Below are 25664 nucleotides of genomic sequence, written 5' to 3'. Positions count from 1 at the left end.
ATTCTCCCAAATCTTCCCACCCTCTCCCTCTCCCACAGAGTCCATAAAACTGTTCTATACATCAGTGTCTCTTTTGCTGTCTCATACACAGGGTTATTGTTACCATCTTTCTAAATTCCATATATATGCGTTATTATACTGTATTGGTGTTTTTCCTTCTGGCTTACTTCACTCTGTATAATAGGCTCCAGTTTCATCCACCTCATTAGAACTGATTCCAATGTATTCTCTTTAATGGCTGAGTAATACTCCATTGTGTATATGTACCATGGCTTTCTTATCCATTCATCTGCTGATGGACATCTAGGTTGCTTCCATGTCCTGGCTATTATAAACAGTGCTGTGATGAACATTGGGGTACACGTGTCTCTTTCCCTTCTTGTTTCCTCAGTGTGTATGCCCAGCAGTGGGATTGCTGGATCATAAGGCAGTTCTATTTCCAGTTTTTTAAGGAATCTCCACACTGTTCTCCATAGTGGCTGTACTAGTTTGCGTTCCCACCCACAGTGTAAGAGGGTTCCCTTTTCTCCACACCCTCTCCAGCATTTATTATTTGTAGACTTTTGGATCGCAGCCATTCTGACTGGTGTGAAATGGTACCTCATAGTGGTTTTGATTTGCATTTCTCTGATAATGAGTGATGTTGAGCATCTTTTCATGTGTTTGTTAGCCATCTGTATGTCTTCTTTGGAGAAATGTCTATTTAGTTCTTTGGCCCATTTTTTGATTGGGTCATTTATTTTTCTGGAGTTGAGCTGTAGGAGTTGCTTGTATATTTTGAGATTAGTTGTTTGTCAGCTGCTTCATTTGCTATTATTTTCTCCCATTCTGAAGGCTGTCTTTTCACCTTGCTAATAGTTTCCTTTGATGTGCAGAAGCTTTTAAGGTTAATTAGGTCCCATTTGTTTATTTTTGCTTTTATTTCCAATATTCTGGGAGGTGGGTCATAGAGGATCCTGCTGTGATGTATGTCAGAGAGAGTTTTGCCTATGTTCTCCTCTAGGAGTTTTATAGTTTCTGGTCTTACGTTTAGATCTTTAATCCATTTTGAGTTTATTTTTGTATATGGTGTTAGAAAGTGTTCTAGTTTCATTCTTTTACAAGTGGTTGACCAGATTTCCCAGCACCACTTGTTAAAGAGATTGTCTTTAATCCATTGTATATTCTTGCCTCCTTTGCCAAAGATAAGGTGTCCAAATGTGCGTGGATTTATCTCTGGGCTTTCTATTTTGTTCCATTGATCTATATTCTGTCTTTGTGCCAGTACCATACTGTCTTGATAACTGTGGCTTTGTAGTAGAGCCTGAAGTCAGGTAGGTTGATTCCTCCAGTTCCATTCTTCTTTCTCAAGATCGCTTTGGCTATTCGAGGTTTTTTGTATTTCCATACAAATTGTGAAATTATTTGTTCTAGCTCTGTGAAGAATACTGTTGGTAGCTTGATAGGGATTGCGTTGAATCTATAAATTGCTTTGGGTAGTATACTCATTTTCACTATATTGATTCTTCCAATCCATGAACATGGTATATTTCTCCATCTATTAGTGTCCTCTTTGATTTCTTTCACCAGTGTTTTATAGTTTTCTATATATAGGTCTTTAGTTTCTTTAGGTAGATATATTCCTAAGTATTTTATTCTTTCCGTTGCAATGGTGAATGGAATTGTTTCCTTTATTTCTCTTTCTGTTTTCTCATTATTAGGGTATAGGAATGCAAGGGATTTCTGTGTGTTGATTTTATATCCTGCAACTTTACTATAGTCATTGATTAGTTCTAGTAATTTTCTGGTGGAGTCTTTAGGGTTTTCTATGTAGAGGATCATGTCATCTGCAAATAGTGAGAGTTTTACGTCTTCTTTTCCAATTTGGATTCCTTTTATTTCTTTTTCTGCTCTGATTGCTATGGCCAAAACTTCCAAAACTATGTTGAATAGTAATGGTGAGAGTGGGCACCCTTGTCTTGTTCCTGACTTTAGAGGAAATGCTTTCAGTTTTTCACCATTGAGGATAATGTTTGCTGTGGGTTTGTCATACATAGCTTTTATTATGTTGAGGTATGTTCCTTCTATTCCTGCTTTCTGGAGAGTTTTTATCATAAATGGGTGTTGAATTTTGTCAAAGGCTTTCTCTGCATCTATTGAGATAATCATATGGTTTTTATTTTTCAATTTGTTAATGTGGTGTATTACATTGATTGATTTGCGGATATTGAAGAATCCTTGCATCCCTGGGATAAAGCCCACTTGGTCATGGTGTATGATCTTTTTAATGTGTTGTTGGTTTCTGATTGCTAGAATTTTGTTAAGGATTTTTGCATCTATGTTCATCAGTGATATTGGCCTGTAGTTTTCTTTTTTGGTGGGATCTTTGTCAGGTTTTGGTATTAGGGTGATGGTGGCCTCATAGAATGAGTTTGGAAGTTTACCTTCCTCTGCAATTTTTTGGAAGAGTTTGAACAGGATAGGTGTTAGCTGTTCTTTAAAAGTTTTGGTAGAATTCAGCTGTGAAGCCGTCTGGACCTGGGCTTTTGTTTGCTGGAAGATTTTTGATTACAGTTTCAATTTCCGTGCTTGTGATGGGTCGGTTAAGATTTTCTATTTCTTCCTGGTCGAGTTTTGGAAAGTTGTACTTTTCTAAGAATTTGTCCATTTCTTCCACGTTGTCCATTTTACTGGCATATAATTGTTGATAGTAGTCTCTTATGATCCTTTGTATTTCTGTGTTGTCTGTTGTGATCTCTCCATTTTCGTTTCTTATTTTATTGTTCTGATTTTTCTCCCTTTGTTTCTTGATGAGTCTGGCTAATGGTTTGTCAATTTTATTTATCCTTTCAAAGAACCAGCTTTTGGCTTTGTTGATTTTTGCTATGGTCTCTTTTGTTTCTTTTGCATTTATTTCTGCTCTAATTTTTAAGATTTCTTTCCTTCTACTAACCCTGGGGTTCTTCATTTCTTCCTTTTCTAGTTGCTTTAGGTGTAGAGTTAGGTTATTTATTTGACTTTTTTCTTGTTTCTTGAGGTGTGCCTGTATTGCTATGAACTTTCCCCTTAGGACTGCTTTTACCGTGTCCCACAGGTTTTGGGTTGTTGTGTTTTCATTTTCATTCGTTTCTATGCAAATTTTGATTTCTTTTTTGATTTCTTCTGTGATTTGGTGGTTATTCAGCAGCGTGTTGTTCAGCCTCCATATGTTGGAATTTTTGGCTTTCTTATCTCTTCTTGCTATTCTTTGGAACTCTGCATTCAGATGTTTATATCTTTCCTTTTCTCCTTTGCTTTTCGCTTCTCTTCCTTTCACAGCTATTTGTAAGGCCTCCCCAGACAGCCATTTTGCTTTTTTGCATTTCTTTTCCATGGGGATGGACTTGATCTCTGTCTCCTGTACAATGTCACGAACCTCATTCCATAGTTCATCAGGCAGTCTATCTATCAGATCTAGGCCCTTAAATCTATTTCTCACTTCCACTGTATAATCATAAGGGATTTAATTTAGGTCATACCTGAATGGTTTAGTGGTTTTCCCTACTTTCTTCAATTTCAGTCTGAATTTGGCAATAAGGAGTTCACGGTCTGAACCACAGTCAGCTCCTGGTCTTGTTTTTGCTGACTGTATAGAGCTTCTCCATCTTTGGCTGCAAAGAATATAACCAATCTGATTTCGGTGTTGACCATCTGGTGATGTCCATGTGTAGAGTCTTCTCTTGTGTTGTTGGAAGAGGGTGTTTGTTATGACCAGTGCATTTTCTTGGCAAAACTCTATTAGTCTTTGCCCTGCTTCATTCCGTATTCCAAGGCCAAATTTGCCTATTACACTTACAATAAACTAAATAAATTACACTTACAATAAACTAAATAAATAAACTAAATAAATAAACTAATAAACTAAATAAATCCACTTATGAACTTAAATATTCTACATCATCAGGCCTCTGCCTCTATCTCATCTAGTACCGCTGACCCACAGTGCTATAGCTATTGCAGCTTCTGGAATATAACAATATCATTCATGCTATAGGCACTCTGCAGTTACCATTTCCTCTATCCAGACAGCTGTTTTCTTCTAAAGGCTAGCCCCCATATCCTTTAGATTCCTGGCTCACGGATGGCATCCTTAGAATCTCCTTTTGAGATTCAATCTAACAATGGACACCTTCTTATTGTTATCACCTATCATAGGTACTTATTAACTTTTGAAATTATTCTGACCACTTAGTTTTGGTCTACCATCCCCACTTGAAATGTAAGCTCCATATGGGCAGTGAGCTGTCTCTGCTTAAGACTACACTCGCAATGCTTAGTATAACAGCACATAAGAGATGGTCAACAAATATGTTTATATTATAACTGAATTAAGGACTCACTACCTGAAGAATTCCACTTATCCATGTTACGTCAGCCTCAACTGGATCACAGAATTCTAACCTTCAATGACCACAGAAGTTTATCTAATCAACAAGACTTTTCTTAATAAATGAAGAAGCTAAGACCCAGAGAAGTTAAATAACTTAGCTATGGCCCTGTTTTTGCCTGATTACCTGTTATCTAGACCTTCACATTACACTAAAAAATTTAACCAGCAATTTGATTTTGCTGTAGAATACACATATATCCCCACAAACTACCATCTCTTAAAAACACTGCAAAGTAGTCTTATAGAAGTTGTGACTTATTATTATTTTTCTTTTCCATTATGGTTTGTTATACAATATTGAATATATTAACAGTTCCCTGTGCTATACAATAGGACCTTGTTGTTTATCCATTCTATATACATTTAGGATTCCCTGGTGGCTCCGACGGTAAAGAGTCTGCCTGTAATGCAGAAGACCAGAGTTTGATCCCTGGGTCGGGAAGATCCCCTGGAGAAGGAAATGGCAACCCACTCCTGTATTCTTGCCTGGAAAATCCCATGGTCGGAGGAGCCTGGTGGGCTACAGTCCATGGGGTCGCAAAGAGTTGGACACGACTGAGTGACTTCACCTTTATACAGTCGTCTGCATCTGCTAGTCCCAAATTCCCAATTCAACCCCTTGCCCTATCAGCAACCACAAGTCTGTTCTCTATGTCTATGAGTCCATTTCTGTTTCACAGATAAGTTCATGTGTGTCATATTTTAGATTCCATGTATAAGTGGTATCATAAGGTATTTGTTTTCTTCTTTCTGACTGATAATCTCTAGGTCCATCTGTGTAGCTGCAAATGACATTCATTCTTTTTTATGGCTGAGTAGTATTCCACTGTACATATGCACCACATCTTTTTCATCCATTCATCTGTTGATGAACATTAAGGTTGTTTCTACATCTTGGCTACTGGAAATAGTGTTGCTATGCACTCAGGGGTGCATTTTATCTTTTTTACTGATAATTTTGTTTGGACATATAGCAGTTATAATTTAAACTTCTATTGGTAGTCTTTGATAACTGTTTTGAAAAAATTTTAGTCCTATATTTGCAACTACTAACTAGACTTTCACCCACTAGAATACCTATCAAACTTCACTTACCTAAAGTACAACTTAACTTCTAATTAGTCTTAAGAAAATAAGTTACTATGGCATTTTATTATATGAAATACAGCAATATGGTAGCTCAGAATATTGATTTGGATGTCATTCCATACCAAAGCTTATATGTGGTACAGCATGCATATGGACAAATGTATGAAAAAAAGTTGAATCAGGATTTTAAAATAGTTCTGCACTTGTTCTGAATAAATTCTCCAGCCTTGCCTTTCCATATTCAACCATACCCTAAAATTGTGGTTGATTTAAAAATTTTCCCCCATTTTACAATCTGCTTTTCTAGTTAAAATCCAACAAAATCAAACGAAACCAAACCAACTGGCTGAAAGTTAAATCCAATGTCAACTAAACTTAAACCACAAAGAAAATCTAATACTAAGATATAGTTATTTTAAGAAGGCAGATTCATCTAGAACACCCTGATGACTAACAGTCATGGTAATTATTTTCTGAATGACATGTTTTATATATTTAAATGAGAGTAAAAAGTTAACAATACCAAGGACTTTCCTGGTGGTCCGGTGGTTAAGAATTAGCGTTACTGCTTGGAAACAACACTAAGGGATGGTCACTAATAAGTATAGGAAATCTATTGCAGGTAATGGCTAATTCTGCTCTTATGTACCAGAGAGCTGAACCACACAGAAAAGTAGGGAAAAAAAAGAACAGAATCAATAGTAAACTATTTCATTTATACTCACAATATCTATTTAAGAAAATAAGAAAAAGAATCTATGTTTTAAAGAAAGGTAATCTAAGGAACAGAAAAAAGACGATATAAGTAACAAAGGATAGTTAGATATCTGAATCTGTTTCTTTCAATTCTAAAGTTCATTACAACCCTCACTTACATTAAGGTATCATCTCCATTCTAGGAATTCATATAGATTACATGAAACAGTCATTTTTTACACTACTATTGTGGGGAAAACCACTAGGCAATTCAAGTATGACTTAAATCAAATCTCTTATTATTATATAGCATAGGTAACAAATAGAGTCAAATGATTAGATGTGGTAGGCAGAGTGCCTGAAGAACTATGGACAGAGGTCTGTAACACTGTACAGGAGGCAGTGACCAAAACCATCCCAAAGAAAAAGAAATGCAAGAAGGTGAAGTATCCAACATCCACTGAATCATAGAAAAACAAGGGAATTCCAGAAAAACATTTACTTATGCTTCACTAACCATGCTAAATCCTTTGACTATGTGGATCACAACAAACTGTGGAAAATTCTTAAAGAGATGGGGATACCAGACCACCTTACCTGCCTCCTGGGAAACCTGTTTGCAGGCCAAGAAGCAACAGTTAGAATTGGACATGGAACAAAGGACTGGCTTCAAATTAGGAAAGGAGCACATCAAGGCTGTATATCGTCACCCTGCTTATTTAACTTACATGCAGAGTACATCATGAGAAATGCCAGGCTGGATGAAGCACAAGCTGGAATCAAGATTGTCAGGAAAAATATCAATAACTTTAGATATCCAGATGTCCCCAACCTTATGGCAGAAAGTGAAGAGGAACTAAAGAGCCTCTTGATGAAAGTGAAAGAGGAGAGTGAAAAAGCTGACTTAAAACTCAACACTCCAAAAACTAAGGTCATGGCAACTGGTCCCATCACTTCATGACAAATAGACGGGGAAACAATGGAAACAGTGACAGACTCCAAAATCAGTGCGGACTGTGGCTGCAGCCATGAAATCATAAGACGCTTGCTTCTTGGAAGAAAAGCTATGACAAACCTAGAGAGTGTATTAAAAAGCAGAGACATCAGTTTGCTGACAAAGGTCTGTCTAGTCAAAGCTATGGTTTTTCCAGTAGTCATGTATGGATGTGAGAGTTGGACTATAAAGGCTGAGCACTGAAGAACTGATGCTGTTGAATTGTGGTACTAGAGAAGACTCTTGAGAGTCCCTTGGACAGCAGGGAGATCAAACCAGTCAATCCTAAAGGAAATCAGTCCTGAATATTCATTGGAAGGACTAAAGCTGAAACTGAAGCTCCAAAGCTTGGGCCACCTGATTCAACGAGTGGACTCACTGGAAAAGACCCTGATACTGGGAAAGATTGAGGGCAGGAGGAGAAGGGGGTGACAGAGGATGAGATGGTTATATAGCATCACCAACTCAATGACATGAGTTTGAGCAAACTTCGGGAGATGATGAAGGACAGGGAAGCCTGGTGTGCTGTAGTCCACAGGGTTGCAAAGAGTCAGATATGACTTACTGACTGAACAATATTCTGGGCTAGACTGAAAAACAAGCTATACAGAAGAGGCACTGCTAGCTTTACAGAGCTAATATTCATATAAGCTTTTAGAAGACGAATGTTTTATTAAGTATACATATCCAGTCTGCTGTTCATGTTATTACACAAAGTGTAACATTAAGACGCATACTTCAGAAATTATCAGTATAGCAATTATTTCTCCGTATTTCTTCTTTTTCTTAATATTTATTTATTTGGCTGTGCTGGGTCTCAGTTGCAGCATGTGAACTCTTAGGTGCAGCATATGAGGTCTTGTTCCCCTATGAGGGATCAAACCCAGGCCTCCTGCACTGGGAGTGTGGAGTCTTAGCCACTGGACCACCAGGGAAGTTCCCTCCCTATTTCTTGAACAGCTAAGTAAGTGACTTTATTGTTGGTTTCCTAATTTTAATGTTAAGAATATATATAACGAAAGATGGGATGATTGTGGTGTAATTAAACCTTGTATGTGAAAGATCAAGTACTTATATACAGCAAAAAGACTCTGGATGAACCATTTTTTTTCTTTTTACTTTAAGTACATCAGTATTTTGTAGCTGAAATCAGCATAAAGAAAACCTTGAATGCTCCATGATGTTTACAGGGTTTTAAAAACTTGTAGGACATGCATGATTGCAGTCCTAATATAGAAAGATGTTAGATACTATTAAGACACCTTTGCTTGTTACAGGAAACAAACTGTTCTTTTTGAAAAAAAGATACACAGATATACTTGCATATACTCATTTTTAAGAAGTCATTTATACAGGATGGTATGATTATTAATATCAACCCAAAACAATATGTAAATCAACTTTTCAAAATACTGTACCTTCCTCTCCTTGAACAGGTTCTTCTAATAGCAATTCTGTCATACATTCCCAGTCTTTCAACAGTTCTTGAGAGCTCTCCCACAAACTGTCCACCAAGTAGGCAGCATGTTCATGTAACTAAAAATAACAAATCAAATGTGACTGAAGAATATTTAATGAAGAAACTACTACTAATATATTGAGTTATTCAGCCATTTTGTTTATAATTAAAACTGTTGACAATGTTTTCAAGAGCCACTTAGAGAATACACACACACACATGCTTTCTACTACTGATAATGGGGATACAATACATAGACTCAATCAATTTTTTAAAACAATAGTAAGGTTAAGATCTCCTAGTCCAACGGCATGATCTTTAATGAGTAAACTGAGAGGACAACTAGTTAACAGAATTCCTGAAGTTACATTTGGATTTATGCCACTATTCATTACTTTTGGTTTGTCTCTCTCTATAACAACCTTTAAAAAAAAAAATCAAGTACTTTCTCCCATAATTTCATTTGAAACATTGGTACCAGACTTACTTTTTATCTCTGTTTTCTTGGTAAAGGTCAAAATGTAAGTTACTCCATATCTCTGCTTTTCCCCTCTCATTTCCACTTAATTCAATGAATCTGTCATTTCACCACACCGTCACATTTTGCTGCTTATTACTTGACTATTTTCTTTGGAATCCTTGTTCCCACAGTAAACAAATGCTCTCAAGTTCCTCATCAAACATTTCATGCTCAACTCTTTTCTGCTTGTCAGTCACTAAACTGTGAAGAATATAAATCTCTTTATATAAAAGTTCTTTAGAAAAGGTAAGTAGAGGTGTTGTCCATGTTCTAGTTTCCGCTACTTAAAATTTACTTCTCTATCCTTGTATGAAAGTTCTACTACCTTTGAGTCTCATAACAACCACCTTCTAGATCAGCATTTCTCAAACTTTAGGACTGCAACCCATTCACTGGCTGTTAATATAATTTAATGTGTTGAGATCCAAGTTTTAAAAAAAGGAAACAGTAAAAAAGAGCGTACAGCACATAGAATGTTAAATACTATTTTAAATATCAGTCATATGTTCTTGTATTTGTGAGCGAAAATAGTTTTACATTATGAGGAGGGGTCTGAAAATGTGAAAGTCACCTTAGTAGACCTAATGGTTATCTACTGATATCTTGGTACATTTTGCAGGTGAGTTGCTTTTCTTCCTCATTCCTAATTCTATCGTTATGCTTAACTTCTATGTAAATTTTGATGACCTATTTAAAGCTCTGCCTCATTTCACCTCTTGAATTCTATACTTCATTTCCATTGCATTTTATTTTTTTTTAATTTAATTTTATTTTTTAACTTTACAATATTGTATTGGTTTTGCCATATATCAAAATGAATCCACCACAGGTATACATGTGTTCCCCATCCTGAACCCTCCTCCCTCCTCCCTCTCCATACCATCCCTCTGGGTCGTCCCAGTGCACCAGCCCCAAACATCCAGTATTGTGCACCGAATCTGGACTGGCAACTCATTTCATATATGATATTATACATGTTTCAATGCCATTCACCTAAATCATCCCACCCTCTCCCTCTCCCACAGAGTCCAAAAGACTGTTCTACACATCAGTGTCTCTTTTGCTGTCTCGTATACAAGGTTATTGTTACCATCTTTCTAAATTCCATACATATGCGTTAGTATACTGTATTGGTGTTTTTCTTTTTGGCTTACTTCACTCTGTATAATAGGCTCCAGTTTCATCCACCTCATTAGAACTGATTCAAATGTATTCTTTTTAATGGCTGAGTAATACTCCATTGTGTATATGTACCACAGCTTTCTTATCCATTCATCTGCTGACGGACATCTACGTTGCTTCCATGTCCTGGCTATTATAAACAGTGCTGCGATGATTGGGGTACACATGTCTCTTTCCCTTCTGGTTTCCTCAGCGTGTATGCCCAGCAGTGGGATTGCTGGATCATAAGGCAGTTCTATTTCCAGTTTTTTAAGGAATCTCCACACTGTTCTCCATAGTGGCTGTACTAGTTTGCATTCCCACCAACAGCTCAATTCCAGAAAAATAAATGACCCAATCAAAAAATGGGCCAAAGAACTAAATAAGACATTTCTCCAAAGAAGACATACAGATGGCTAACAAACACATGAAAAGATGCTCAACATCACTCATTATCAGAGAAATGCAAATCAAAACCACAATGAGGTACTATTTCACGCCAGTCAGAATGGCTGTGATCCAAAAGTCTACAAGCAATAAATGCTGGAGAGGGTGTGGAGAAACGGGAACCCTCTTACACTGTAGTTGGGAATCCACCGCATTTTAAATCTCACGTTCTGTTTTCTGAAATGCCTCAGGAAACTACGTACACACTCATGCACACTCAACATCCACAGTTTCCCAGTGTTTTTCGTCAAAGCCAGAGTAGATAATACTGATTAGCATCTCTGTTCAGAAAGAAGATGGGGGAAGGTTTGCAGCCAGATATAGTCAAACTTTCTAAATCACATATCCTAGGAAAATATCTCTAGACTATCAGTAACATCATTCCAACAGAGACAGGCACAAGTACGGTGCACAACCTGGTATCAAAAATGAAAATTAGCAGAAAATAGAAAAAACAATAGTTTTTTTTTTTTTCCCTAAACAGGCTACTAAGCCTATGCTGAAATGGAGTTACTATTTAGTGGGTATCGAGTTTCAATATAGGGAAGATTTTGAAAAAGTTCTAGAGATTGATGGTAGTGACACCTGGACATCCATGTGAATGTACTTAATGCCAATGAACAAGTACACTTACTAGTAGCTAAAATGGTAAACTGTTTCACCAAAATTTAAAAAAATGCTTAGTAAACTTGAGTTTATGCTTGACATACTTAACCATATCTATAGAATAGGTATAAAAAGTTCACAATTATATTTTTGGCAGATTATATCTTCTATACATATCGTCCCTATCCCTTTTAGTTCTGAATTCTGGACTTATATATGACATTGCCCCTTCAGCTTTTTATAAGCATTTGTTAATTACATCCAGTATTTATCCAGTTCACTTTCTGTGTTAAATTTTTGATTAAGGTATATTTGTAAACATTTAATCTCTTTATTTCAACCCTATATGATAACCTGCCTTTTAAATAAAGCATGTTAGTCCATTTACATTTACTGAGATTACAGATGTTGGCATCTGCTTCCCCTGTGCTCTACTAATGACATTTTTTAAAATATGTGCTTCCTGCAGAGTTTTTTTCCTAACTTGTTTTTTCCATCACCATGATCACCAAAATTTAAAAATTTTATTTGCCTTAAGCATAACAGCCATATTGTTTAGCTTGATTCCTAGACTTATCTGTTCACCAATATTTCTTATATTCCTTATTTTCCTGTTATTGCATCAATTTTTCACTTTGCTAAAAAAATTTCCTCAAGTAATACTTTGCATATAGGATACGAAGGTAGTAAACATTTAAACTACATATCCTTTGTTTAGTTTCTCCCCACTTCATTCTCTGTTTTCTTTAGAGTTTCTACTAGGTAACATAATAAAATGTCTTAATCTGTACCCCCTATTTCTTAATTTCTCTCTCATACTTTTAATTTCTTTCCTCCTTTGGAAAAAATTTTTTCCTTCCTGGAAAAAAATCCCTTCATCTACAGCCAATCCTTGGTTATGTCAATTCAGGTCATTTAATGATCCACCTTTCCCCCACATTTTGAAAATCATGTTAATTTCTAAGAACTCTCTTCTTTCATAATTACTTCTTATTGTATTTGGGGGCATTAATAAAAAATTTTTCGTATGTCAGGCCTTGTGCTTCTTTTCCATGGTATTTTATTTTCAGGTTCCAGAGTTTCTTGGGTACCAGCATGCATGCATATATATATATATATATATATACACATATATATATATATATACATACATATATCAATGAGCCCAGACTGAAGAATGTTAGTAGCTAGAATGCTTTTCTTGAGTCTGATTGCAAGGTCCTTGCTTCCTTGGTTGTGAAGAAAGTGGAAAGGGGGGATATATAGGCAGGCAGGCTAACTGTAGGTATGCACTTTGTATTTTGAGTGCAGAAGTTCCCTGTCTCTACAGGTACCTATAAATTATTGGGGTATTTATTCACAATTTTGCTTCTTAGCCTAATGTCTATATCCCAATGCCTGGACCAGCATTTCTAAAGTGAAGAATAAGCTCCACTAAAGGGCAGTCACTTAATTATTACTGATAGCTTACTCCTTTCACCAGCCTTTGTTGCTCTCTCTTGTCTTTAACGTTTTTCAGATTTCTACTAAAAAAGTCTCAAAAAAATTTTCCCCCTATTTTTGTCTTCTGTGAGGGTATGGGTTACTTAACTCTATTGGAATGAATTAATAATCATTTACTTTGCATTGTTCTGTCAACTGGTAATGTCTCATTCATTTTGACATTTTTAGCCTGAGGTTTTCAGTTGGATGAGTTGTTGGCACAATTCAAGGCTTTAAATATTGTGATTCCCCTAGTATTGGCATTTTTAAGGATGATTTTGCCTTAAATGACAGCATATTAAAATTTAACTCAGAAATGTTGTCATTGTTCTAGAAATTTTTTGTGTGTATATTCTCAATATAGATGCTAATGTCTTGGACCATTTCCTCTTTCTGACTGTAAGGTGGTGGCTTAGTAAAATGCATTCTGTTAACACTAACAACCTCTTGTTTCAAACTCAATGTGTACACCAGCAGGGCAAGATAATATGTTGGCCCATTATCTTATTAAAAATTTTAAGTTCAAGAGTATTAGCAACAACAATCAGTACAACATAGTCTGTCAGGAACTGGCTTGACATAATATTCATGATACCATCTTCCTGTCTTGGGGAATCTGTGATGGCCACATAACTTGCTACTCTCAAACCTCTACAAGAATACCAGGTAGACAGAGCCAAGTTTGAGAAAAAAAAAAATTTTTTTTTAATGTGGCCAATAGGGTAAAAGGTTACAGTAGTCTTTCAGACAATTCATACCAAGGGTTTTCTATTGTAAGTGAAAGATGAAGCTATTAAGAAGAAAGGTCTTGAGGCGTTCTCAATGGCCATAAAAAAGCCCTGGGATTAAAAAGGATCTGGAAACCTAACAATGAAACAAAAATTTACTTTCTAAAAACAGTTTTTGGTATCATAATTTTATAAAACAGCATGAAAATCAGGTTGTGCAAGCATTCTTTGTATTCCTTTGAAACAGATGAACAAAAAAGGTTGCTCATTAATGGATAAAGAGTCACTGTACAGCAAATAATCAGAATTATATTAGATACATAAATTAAAATTACATTTATGTGGGGGTGAATTTTACCCTGCTATATCTAAGCATAATTTATTTTATAGAGTTTCCTCTAATCTTGTATATAACAAACTAATTTCATTTTCCTGGTGACTTTAATTAAAATTTTCTCAGTGTGTTCCTACTTGTCTTTAATTGGTTTCAAGGTTATTCATAAATATTGTACCTCATGTCAAATAGTTAACTCTTCTGTCAAACAGTTAATACTCTAAAGGAGCTCACAGTATAAAGGAATCTTACACTTATTCCTTTTATGAAAAATCATTTACAGTGCAAATAACCATTCTAAATAATTAAGCCTAAATTTGTAAATACTCTTATACTGGGTTTATTCTCTGCTGAAACAGAGTCAGCTTTGGTAATCCTGAAGAACACATTAAAAAAAATAAAACCAAGACAAAGTTATTCTGGGGGGGATTTCCTGGTTGTTATATTCATAATATATCTGTTAACTTTCTGTCTTAAATGACTGCCATAATTGGCCTTATCATTCTAAATGCCTAGAAGTACAGTTACAATACTTCTAGATTGTCCGGAAATGTTCTGGGTTATGATTAACTGCTTTGGAATAATTATTAACAGCATCATCACTCTGAAAAGCATCAGTTTCAAAAGTTTGTATAGTAAGTATCATGGTCACACAACCTACAGGGAAATCTGGACTTATCATACACAAGTACCATTTTTCCTACTATTTGGCATGTATTTCAAACAACAACGACAATCTCAAATACACTAGGTATTTTTTCACTTGAAACCAATGACTGCTAAAAAAGTTGTGATGGCTTAAAAATGCCACTTTTTGGTACAAAAAGAAAGAAAAACTAATTTAGGTAGATATCTTAATCTTGATTATTTCACCTATAATTCATATATAAAAGAGGAAGACCCTATGGACTGCAAACCTCTTTCAATTCAATATTTTACAATTCTATTATTAAAATGTTACTACTTAACATCCCAGGAAATTCCAGGGACAGAGGAGCCTGGTGGGTTACAGTCCATAGGGTTGCGAAGAGTTGGACAGGGCTTAGCAAGTAAAGAACAACATCATCATCCCAGTAAAACAAAGGAATAGGAAAGATAATCAGTTCAGTCAATTCTAGGTAACTGGTTGATAATTCAACTATAAGCTAGACTTATTCTACTTTTATGATTTCTAAGGTTTCTTTCAATTCAACTTTTTATGAGCCTATGACTAAAATATTACTAAAACACACATTATAGCAAAACCAGAGGAATTCAGAATAAGGTATAATCAGAATCCCACCACATTACAAGAATATGGGTTTAATAAGCATTCAACTCCAGGTGTACACTAGTATTACAAAATAAGAAGAGAGATTTTAATAAACAATGCTTCCTATAAAACAGGAGACCATAAACACCAATATTATGATCATGAATCAACTAGAAACCCTTAACTACAATTTGCAGTTGTTTTTGCAGCTGACAAGAATGTCACAGAAGACAACTGGGAAATATATTTTAATGTTCTTGTAACGTTTTAGTAAAGAGCAGCAAACACATAAAACAGTAATACCATTTCAAAAATAGAGCAGTAATACACTTCACAAATTACTGCTATGAATAGAGGATGAAACTGTAAAACTAAGTACTTACAGCTTTTAATATACCAAAAAAGTAAAGTCCTTGGACTTTCAGAGATCCAAAACATTTTATTTCAATTAATAATCAAGTTCAACTAATCTGATCATATTTCCCAAACTTTTCAGCAGTTTAATAGTATATATGTATCTCATTCCTACCAATTTTTGATACTACCGTTACTATTAAAGTCAAAATTTTAAATAGGACTTGATTGTTGCAAAGTACTTTTAACCTCATTTCTTTAAAACCTAAAGGGTTAAGAGTTTAATTTGAATAGTCTATCACAGGTGTGATATTTGCTGAGTATTTAGTGTTTTACCTTAAACATTCACAAGCATCTATATTTTACTCCATAATAATATCCACACTTGCTTTGTTAAGAAAATAATGCTTTGGACTCTTGCTATCCAAGTGGTTCCTGGACTTCTGGTCCAGAAGCATAAACAAAAAGTAGCATCTCAGATTCCAACTCAAAAGTAACTGAATTAGAACTGGCATTTTAAGAAGATCCCCACAAAATCTGTATACATATTTAATACACTGTTCTTAAACACATCCCTTACACAAATGCAACTCTCCAGCTGGTTTCATTTTGACTATATTCTTTCTCTGTTCCCAACTCACTTAAAAAATATCAGCAATTCCTTCACTTTTCTGGTTCTGCTTTGCCCTAACCCCACTCTTTCCACTAATCCTTACATCTCTGTCTGATCTTAATTTTTTTATAGACCACCTGTTTGTCTCTCAATTCCTCATTTCTACAGAGTATCTCCAGCATGTTCAAACTTGAGCAGTCATACAGTCTCTTACGTTTCTCTTATTCCTAGACATTCCCATACAAACCAAAAATACTCTTTCTCCAAGTAAAGTTCAGGGTCCTAGATTTCTAGATTTTTGCTACCTTTATTTGGAACTCTATTCCCACTCATTTCTAAGCCAACAAGTTTTTTCATTCAGGTATAAGTTTGCTATCCCCCCATGTTATACCAGCAGTTGGAAATACAGTTCTAACATTAAAGAACATTTAAATGGGCAAACTAAAGTTCACATGTGCAAACAGATTCTGATAGATAATATGTTACGGATGTTAACTGTTTGATAAATTGACATGGAAATGCTGCATAAGCTTGCATAACTAATTTACATTCAAATTCATATTTTTCCTTAAATAACAACTTTCAAACAAGATAGAACCAGTGGTTTTGACAGCTTGAAAATGTTCATATACTGTTTCAATAATATAATTTTTCTTTTTATTTTGGCCATACCACACAGCTTGTAGGATCTTAGTTTTCTGACTAGGGATCGAACCTGGGCCCTCTGCAGGGAATTCCCTGGTGAACTGCTGGATCACCAGGGAATTCCCTAAATAATGTAATTTAAAAGCTACAGGTAAAAAGAAAAGCTACAAGAAAAACAAAAAGTAACAAAAAGAGTATGCTGTATTGCAATGAAGTACTATAAAACTTTAAAAACTGCTAACCTATGTTCAGTGTTAATCCATATCTGCACACATATTCCCAAAAAAGGTAGTGTACTGATCCCATTATCATGGAATCAAATCTATGGAGCTAAGGAATTTCCTGGTGGTCCAACGGTTAGGACATGGGCTTTCACTCAGGGAACTAACATCCCACAAGTTGTGCAGCACAGCCAAAAAATTTAAAATATCCATGAAGGCAACTTTGTAAGAAACAGTCTTGTCTTTATTTGATTAAAAAAAAAAATCACTAATTACAATGATTAAATGATAATTTTACTTAAAATGTAATCTAATACAACAAAATAAATAGCTATGTTAAAAATTTACCTCACTTTCAAGAAAGAAAAGGACAAGCATCCTAATAAGGTTCCCATTCGGACTGTTTCTCCCCCTTCTCTTTGCTAATGCTTCTTCTGCTTGTGGGTCATGTCTGCTAAACAATCTGGAAATAAGTAACAAAACAAGAATATTACAAATTTACATGGATATGAATTTAAGTCTTCTCCTTCAGTATATAAATTTCAGTGTTGAGACTAAAAAACAGACTAAGTGTATGTGGATGTACATTTGATAAAAAAACAAACAAAAAAACCAAACTTGATCATGGAATTCTGAGTCTACTCTACAGTTTACTTAACAGATTTTAAAAGATCACAATATTAAATGGTAGGAAAATGCTAAAAAAGATTAGCTTTTTCAAAAGTTCTCCAACTGAGTATTTCCAGGGCAGGGGAATAAAAGATGCTTATGAGGCGAAGCTTTTGTTTACATAGGAACTGACTCCATTTTCTTAAAGAAATAAAATATAATGGAGGCTTACATTGGTAGATATTTATATGAAATGTTAAATTTAAAAAATTTTAGCAAATGTTTCAAACTTAGACAAATACAATACAGATAAAATTACATATATCCAAGGGCTCTTTCTGATTCCAGTGTTGCCGTTAATGGCCTCCATTCTGTAGATAATGAACCTTTTTAAATCTATCTTTTCTTTGAAACTGCAGAAGCAATACATTCTTTCTAAACATACAGAAACAATAAATTCTTTCTAAAATTCCTTTTGAAAAGTTAAAAAAGAGACTAACTAGAATATAATAAAACAAAAAGAAAGGGAAATTAAGACTACAATATACCCTTGATATTTGCGACAGACAACACCTCAAGATAAATATGGAAATAGCACTATTCTATATTAGCCAATGAGTCAGAGTCACATCTTACTGTAAAAGCCATGCCTGAAAATTCTGACTTCTTCACTTTCATTAGCAGCATGCACTACTAGCCAGCTTCCTTCTTAAATAAAGATTTTTTTTTACACAGACATAGCTCTTTCTTGTTTTGAGAGGTATCACTGAGTAAAGAGGGGCTTCCTCAATGGCTCAGCTAGTAAAGAATCCACCTGCAATGCAGTAGACACAGGAGATCAGGTTCGATCCCTGGGTCGGAAAGATCCCCTGGAGGAGGAAACAGAAAACCACTCCAGTGTTCTTGTCTGGAAAATCTCATAGACAGAGGAACTTGGCAGGCTGCAGTCCAAAGAGCTGGACACGACTGAGTGGCTAAGCACACTGGATGTGTGGCACCTCCTTGTGCTTTGCTGACTCCTATGACAGCTGAGCACCCTCAGTCTTAGCCTACTTTGCAGTTGTCCACAAAGAAACAGGTTTAAAAAGAGACAGTGAGACAAATATATAATAGTGGTAAGCAAGAGTCACTCTACCACTGAGTAAAGAGCAGTTTGTGATTGTAGCACCAAGATGCTGATGCTAGATGGAGGGCCACGCTTGCTCATTATCAAAGTCAATCACCCATGTACAACAGTTGCCCAGTGCATGACTTATATCTGTGCTTAGCATAATCACACATAATTACAAATCACTACATGTAAAAGACCTCTGGGTTAACCAGTCAAAGTGACTATGTTAAATCTATGAATAAAAACAAAAACACAGCAAAACATCCCCCTGCCCAAGAATATGCTTATATTTTAAGAATGAATTAATAAATTATAGAATATATATAGTAGAGACCATGATCAAAAACATATTTCATAAGGATGTTTAATTACATAAAAAAACTCTCATTAGCGCTATGCTTTGTCAAAAAATTGGATGAGATTTTGCTTTGAAATTAAACTGTAGCTGCATACATATTTTTACTATCATTACAGATTACTGATTAAAATAATGCTCCTCCTAATAAGATGGAAAAAAAAACCCCTGAAAATGTGGGAGGTATTTTGAAGATAATTTTAGATTACCAGTGTTGGGAAGTTAAGATGAGAACACAGAATTTTAAAAGGGAAAACAATTTGATGAAATAAAGTATCAATTACTTAGGTGAGTCTTTATAAACTTCAAGCACTTCTGCTACCTCCATTTACAAGGAGCTGACTAGCTGATGACTGTCATTTTAGATTTTAGATCAAAGGAATACGTCACAAGGGACATCCTTCTCAGAGATGTGATTCACGATGTGTATGTAGGCTGTAAGAATGTTACAGCCCACAGAATTTGCAGTGGCCACTTCTAGCACTATTTTCAGTCACTCTTTTACTAACTATAAAACAACAACAAAACAAAAACAGAAAAGTGGAACTTGTTTCATAGCGAATTAACTCACTTTTTGTGAAGGAATTCTCCAGCTGCCACAGCAACAGGGCGATGTGCTGAGTACACCAAATGGTAAACATTTTCACAGTCTTCATTGGAAAGAGCTTCTTCACTTCCACTGAAAAATTCAGAAAAGTAAAACTGAGCCAAAACAAATGTTTACTGTCAGTTCTACCTTCATCAAAATTTTGTATGGTTCTTTATAAAAGCTCAAGGTATTCTGATTTTATTTTTCCACTCTTTTTAGTTGAGTTTGAAAATAATATTTTTCCTTAACTATAAAGGGCACTTCAATTGTTATATAAAATTCAGAAAATACAGATAAAACAAGAAAATAAAAGGTCCACATTTCTTTCCATACACACCTATAGACAACAACTCTTAATATCCTGGGATATATATTAGCCCAATTTAGCTCAGTTTCTTTAAACGTGCATAAGTTTTTTTGTTAACAGACATTAGTCATATATTCACCTGTTTCATAGTTAAATTGTTACTGTGCTATGTCACTCTTGCCAGAATTGTCTATTTTATAGTTTATCACAATATTTACAATACTAGTCTTCTTTCTATATAAAATGGATTTACCAGTCATAATCATTCCTTTACTAATGTAAATTTGCCATCTTTCTTTTCATGTAGTCGTAAAGTTTCAACCTTTTATTGGTTTGCTGGAATGTATATTTAAGTATTTTTTTCCCAAAGAGGGAATATCTATTTCCTGACTATTAATATGGTTAAAAACATTTGAAAGGATTAAAGATTAATGACTAGATGGGGTACAGAATGTTTAGGCTGTACAGGTTCTTGACGAGATGTAGCAGTATAAACTCATTCCACAGAATTCAATTCTGGAGATGCCTCAGAGACTAGAAGGAAACTAGTCAAATGAATATAAATTAGAATGATCTTTGCAGCAAAATAATGTGGTTGCATCATAATATAAGGAAGAAACTTTAGTTTTGAATGAAAAAGAGCTGGATTTCAAGGAAGGGAGACAGATTAGAAGCAGTTTAATTTTAAAGTTCACACTTTTCCCCTCTCAACAAGGCCTAAGTTTTAATCACTTAATTATATGTATATAAATCAGCTCAATGAACTAATACCCTCAGGATGAAGTTAAACTCCTAGGAAAAAAAAAAAATTAAGATTTCTCAGTAATCCAAGCTCATAAGGGAAAGGAAATAATCTACACCAAAAGAAGAATAAACAGATGGAGAAAAAAAGAATTTAAAGATAGTACAACAGGATGTTAAGGTGACTTTAACTTGTTATTTTGAGGAAGTTTTGGTAGACATCTCACAAGCCAAGAAAAATAAGGCCAGATTATTTCATGCAGTGCTATAAGAGACTGGAGAGTTAGTTTGTGAACCTCACCATGAAAGTAGAAATCAGGAGACAGAGCAATATAATGAGTAGAAATTCATAGTTCCTCCAAGTTTCCTTTAGGCCAGACATGAAATAATTAAAGACAGCCAGCCTGGATAGTTTTAAAAGACATCCTGCCCAACAAGGCCATATACAGGGCAAGCGATTCAAAGAGAGGAAACCGAAAGCCAGGTGCTGAATCACAAAGTAAATAGCCAGAGGAAGCATCATCCACTGTGGGGAACCACTGTCATAAACACCCAAAGAGGGAATAAGACAGGAGGGAAAAGGGCAGGACACAAACATGAAATAATGACGATGGGGAGCACCTGCTGGCATGCTGGACAGGCTGGAGCCAGCTGAAACCAAGGTGGCTTTGAGAATAGTACAGTTACTGACCTTTCGCTCATAATACCTTCACTGAAATACTAAAAAGCACTCCTTTCACACCATGTCAGTTCTGAAAAGAACCATAAAAGGCCAAAAAGAGTGGGCAGTGGCCCCATTTTGGGGAAATACCCACCCTTCCCCAGAATAGCAAGAATATTTCTCCTACTCATTAGCCTATGAAATCACTTAACCCAAAAAAAGTACGTCCCCATGCCTCTGGGCCTATTTCACTTTCCCAGAGGACCCTGTGCCCTGGGGTGGCTCTTGCCTTCTGAGACAGACTGCATTCTGTCTATGGAATGCATATCACTAAATAAACTTGCTTTCCCTTTACTATGGTTCCCTCCTAAATTTTTCCTGTGGGTTGCCAATAACCCTCACTAGGAGGTCCATCCTAAGGACTTCTGTGGGTCTCAGGATGACACCTCCCTCTCCTGCAACAGGGAGAGCTCTCTGAGGAATCCAGAAAAGGACCAAAGTTATCTAATGAATTAGATCATCTGACACAGTTGGAGGGCCATAACTGTACTTTTTATATATGTTCTGACCTTATTTCTTCCAATGAAAACACAGAAAAGAATCTTAAAAATAGACTTTTGAAACTAGCCAAACTACTTTCTAAATTCAAGAGGAAAGTATGATTTTTTTTTTAGCCAAACAAGGTATCAGATAGTTTGAAAAACACTCTTTAAGGAAGTAAACTAGCTAGAAAATATATTGGAGGAGCCTATGAGAGACTGCTGTAAATAAGGCAGAGCACCAAAGACTTGATGCCTTCGAACTGTGGTGCTGGAGAAGACTCCTGAAAGTCCCTTGGACAATAAGGAGATCAAACCAGTCAATCTTAAGGGAAATCAACCCTGAATACTTGTTGGAAAGACTGACACGGAAGCTGAGCATAGTGAAAGTCGCTCAGTCGTGTCTGACTCTTTGGGACCCCATGGATGATACAGTTCTTGGAATTCTCCAGGCCAGAATACTGGAGTGGGTAGCCTTTTCCTTCTCCAGGGAATCTCCCCAACCCAGGGATAGAACACAGGTCTCCACATTGCAGGCAGATTCTTTCCCAGCTGAGCCACAAGGGAAGCCCCAAAATACTGAAGTGAGTAGCCTATCCCTTCTCCAGAGGATCTTGCCAACCCAGGAATCAAACTGGGGTCTCCTGCATTGCAAGCAGATTCTTTAACAACTGAGCTATCAGAGAAGCTGAAGTTGAAGCTCCAGTATTTCAGTCATCTGATGCGAACAGCCGACTCCTTGGTAAAGTCCCTTACGCAGGGAAACACTGAGAGCAGGAAGAGAAGAAGGCGTCAGAGGATGAAATGGCTGGATGGCATCACAGATCCAAAGGACATGAACTTGGCAAACTTCGGGAAATGGTGAGGGACAGGCAGGCCTGGCGTGCTGCACTCCATGGGGTCACAAAGAATGGGACATGACTGGGCGACTAAACAGCAACAACAGAGAGAATTACTCTTCCCTGAAGGTAAGGGAAGAAGTATTGAAAATATCAAAGCAGTTAACACTTGCCTGAATGAGCAAGTATTAAAACTAAATTTAAAAAAAGGCAAAAAGAAAAAAAAAAAGGGTAAAAAAGTAATCCTTAACAACAGATTTTAAACTCTAGACAATTTAAATGAAAAAAGATGAGTGGGTGGAATGAGGTTATTTTTTGTTCAAGGGAAAGACATTGATAAACTTGTAAAATTCAAACTTAGATTATAATCTACTTGTCATAGTAGTCATAATCTTCATAAATGACAAAGAAAGAGATATAACAATAAAGTGAATACTATCAGAAGATGTACAAATTATGAATAGAGAGGTACTGATCTATACAGTGTGTAAGAAAAGATAAGATAGTAGTTGGAAGACTCTAACACATCCTTCTGAAAAAATAGGCGAAAAAAAGTAAAGTTATAGATAATTTGGATGACACTGAATAAATTCAAAGTAATGAATATAAATACATTAACTATATAAGCAACACAGATAAGTATTGTTTTTACATATATTTAGAACATTCAGAAGATTAACCAAAATATGCAGAACACATTCTTAAATAATACAATAAAATAGAAAGAACAGCTTTAAACAATCTGATCTAGGGAGAACAGAAATTACTACTGAATAATCCATGATTAAACTGAAAATCATAACAGTAATCAAAATATTTATCATTAATTGCCTATGAAAATATTCCATGTCCAAATTTTTGGGAGACAAGTAAAGTAGTGAAATTGAAAGTAGTACTTAAAGGTATATTCATTACTTTAAACATGATTATTCAGAAACAATAAACAAATAGCTTAAAGAAGCTAATTCATTGAAAAGAACAGTAGGATGGACAAACCTCTAGCATGACTTATCAAGAAGAAGGGGATACAAATAAAATAAATGATGAAAAAGAGAAATAACAGAAAAATAGCAAAGTTTTATGAATAAACATATCATAAACAATAAAGTTGAAAACTGTGATAAAACTGATATATTTTCAAAAGCTTATAAAAAGCCAAAATTAATATAAGAGGAAATAAAGATTAACTTAGACAGATAACAGTTAAAGAAGTAGGAATGATGATCAAAGACTTCTCCTCAAAAGAAACTTAAAACTGATATGGCTTTAACAAGAGAATTCTCTCAAACTTTTAAGAAGAAAATCTTCATCATAGAAAAGTTATTTCAGAACAGAAAAAGGGTGAGAAATTACTGATGATAATTTACAAAGAGTATACATATAACCCTGATTTCAAAGTTGGATAAAGAAAAGAAAAAAATGTTAAAGCTATATATAACACAACTGTGAAAATCCGAAATAAAACATAAAACTGCATTTAAGCAAATTACAGTGAAAACAAATATGTCACGTTCAAACAGGATTTAGTTTAGAAATGCACATGTGGTTTACCATTAGACAAATACATCAATTTCATTCAGACTCATCTATGTAAAAAAGAAAATCCCAGAAAACTGAGAATACAGAAGAACATTTTTCATATCAAAAACCTATCTCAGTAACTGCAGAAACAAAAAAACTTTAGATGCCTTCCTAGAAAAAGAACAAAAAAATCCACTATCAGGGATACTTAAAGTGCTCAATATCCGGGCTAATGGAATTAGACAAGAAAATGAAACAAAAGTTTTAAAATGAGAAGAGGAGAAGACAGAACTAAAATTGTCTTCACATCATAAAATAATCTACATAGTAAATTCAAGAAAATCAAACCATCAGCATGGATAAAAGTTCTACTATGCTGCACATAAAAGACAAACATGAAAATTAAGGTTCTCTGTCTTAGCAATAATTCAGTAGAAAATATTTTAAAACTAAATATTTATCACATAACAAAAAAACCATAAAGTATTTAAGAATTAACCCAGTAAACAATGTACACTACTGCTACAAAACAAATTTAAACCTTACACAAGACTTAATGAGATCTGAATAAAGGAATACATCATTTTCATATATAAATTATATATATAATTATAAAAAGTTCCATTCTCTCCTAAATTTATCATAAAATTAAATGCAGTTCTTTTTTTCTTTGGCCACACCACTATAAGATCTTAGTTTCCCAGCTAGGGATCAAACCCTTGTCCGTGTACTCAAAGTGCAAAGTCTTAACCACTGGACTGCCAGGGAAGTTCCTAAATGCAGTTCTAATATTTAAACTCCCAACCAAAGTTTCTGAGGAATTAGACAAAAGCACCTTAAAAATTCATAAAGAAAAAAGTAGCTAAGTGCATTTTAAAAAGAAAGGCAAAGAAGGTACTGATCAGTAAGAGGCCATAAGCACACAACATCTACCAGACTATAAAGCCACGATAATAAAGAATATGGTAGTACAGCAGAAAGAGGCAAAATGAGACCAAAACAACAATAGACCCTGGCATACATGATATCTGGTATATGACAGATATATAGCATCATAAAATAGGGAGTAGAGGATTTGTAATGACTTTGTCAGGTCTTGCATTCTCTCATACAGATTCTTCCTGGTTTTTAGTTAGTTCTATATATGAAACTATTCCTATTTTAAAATCTATAGCATATTAATGACATAATTTAATCACCTTGTTTCCTTCTTTTACTTCTGTACCATTCTAAAGAAGTCTATTTGAAAAACCTAACCCTTTTAAGTCTTTTCTTTCTCATTTCTCTGTCTCTCTCTTTAAATAGAAGAACCCACCTGCCAATGCAGGAAATGTGGGTTCAATCCCTGGGTTGGGAAGATCCCTTGGAGAAGGAAATGGCAAC

General features: G+C 35.1%; 1 protein-coding gene across 3 annotated transcripts in view; it reads right to left on the bottom strand.

The window, feature by feature from the left end:
• STAG1 (stromal antigen 1) overlaps window positions 1–25664 on the bottom strand; it is a 504783-nt gene that overhangs the window by 77297 nt on the left and 401822 nt on the right. For all 3 annotated transcript variants that reach the window (XM_027545437.1, XM_027545440.1, XM_027545439.1), the window contains exons 13-15: window positions 19656–19763; window positions 17358–17472; window positions 8606–8723 (exon numbers count right to left, since the gene is read on the bottom strand). In XM_027545437.1, the coding sequence (XP_027401238.1) occupies window positions 8606–8723; window positions 17358–17472; window positions 19656–19763 (341 nt within the window). The remainder of the gene's footprint in view (window positions 1–8605; window positions 8724–17357; window positions 17473–19655; window positions 19764–25664) is intronic.

Source organism: Bos indicus x Bos taurus, chromosome 1 (assembly GCF_003369695.1).
Source record: "Bos indicus x Bos taurus breed Angus x Brahman F1 hybrid chromosome 1, Bos_hybrid_MaternalHap_v2.0, whole genome shotgun sequence".
Lineage (NCBI taxonomy): Eukaryota > Metazoa > Chordata > Mammalia > Artiodactyla > Bovidae > Bos > Bos indicus x Bos taurus.
Note: the sequence above shows the minus strand (reverse complement) of the source record. Positions and strands in the feature narration are given on the sequence as shown.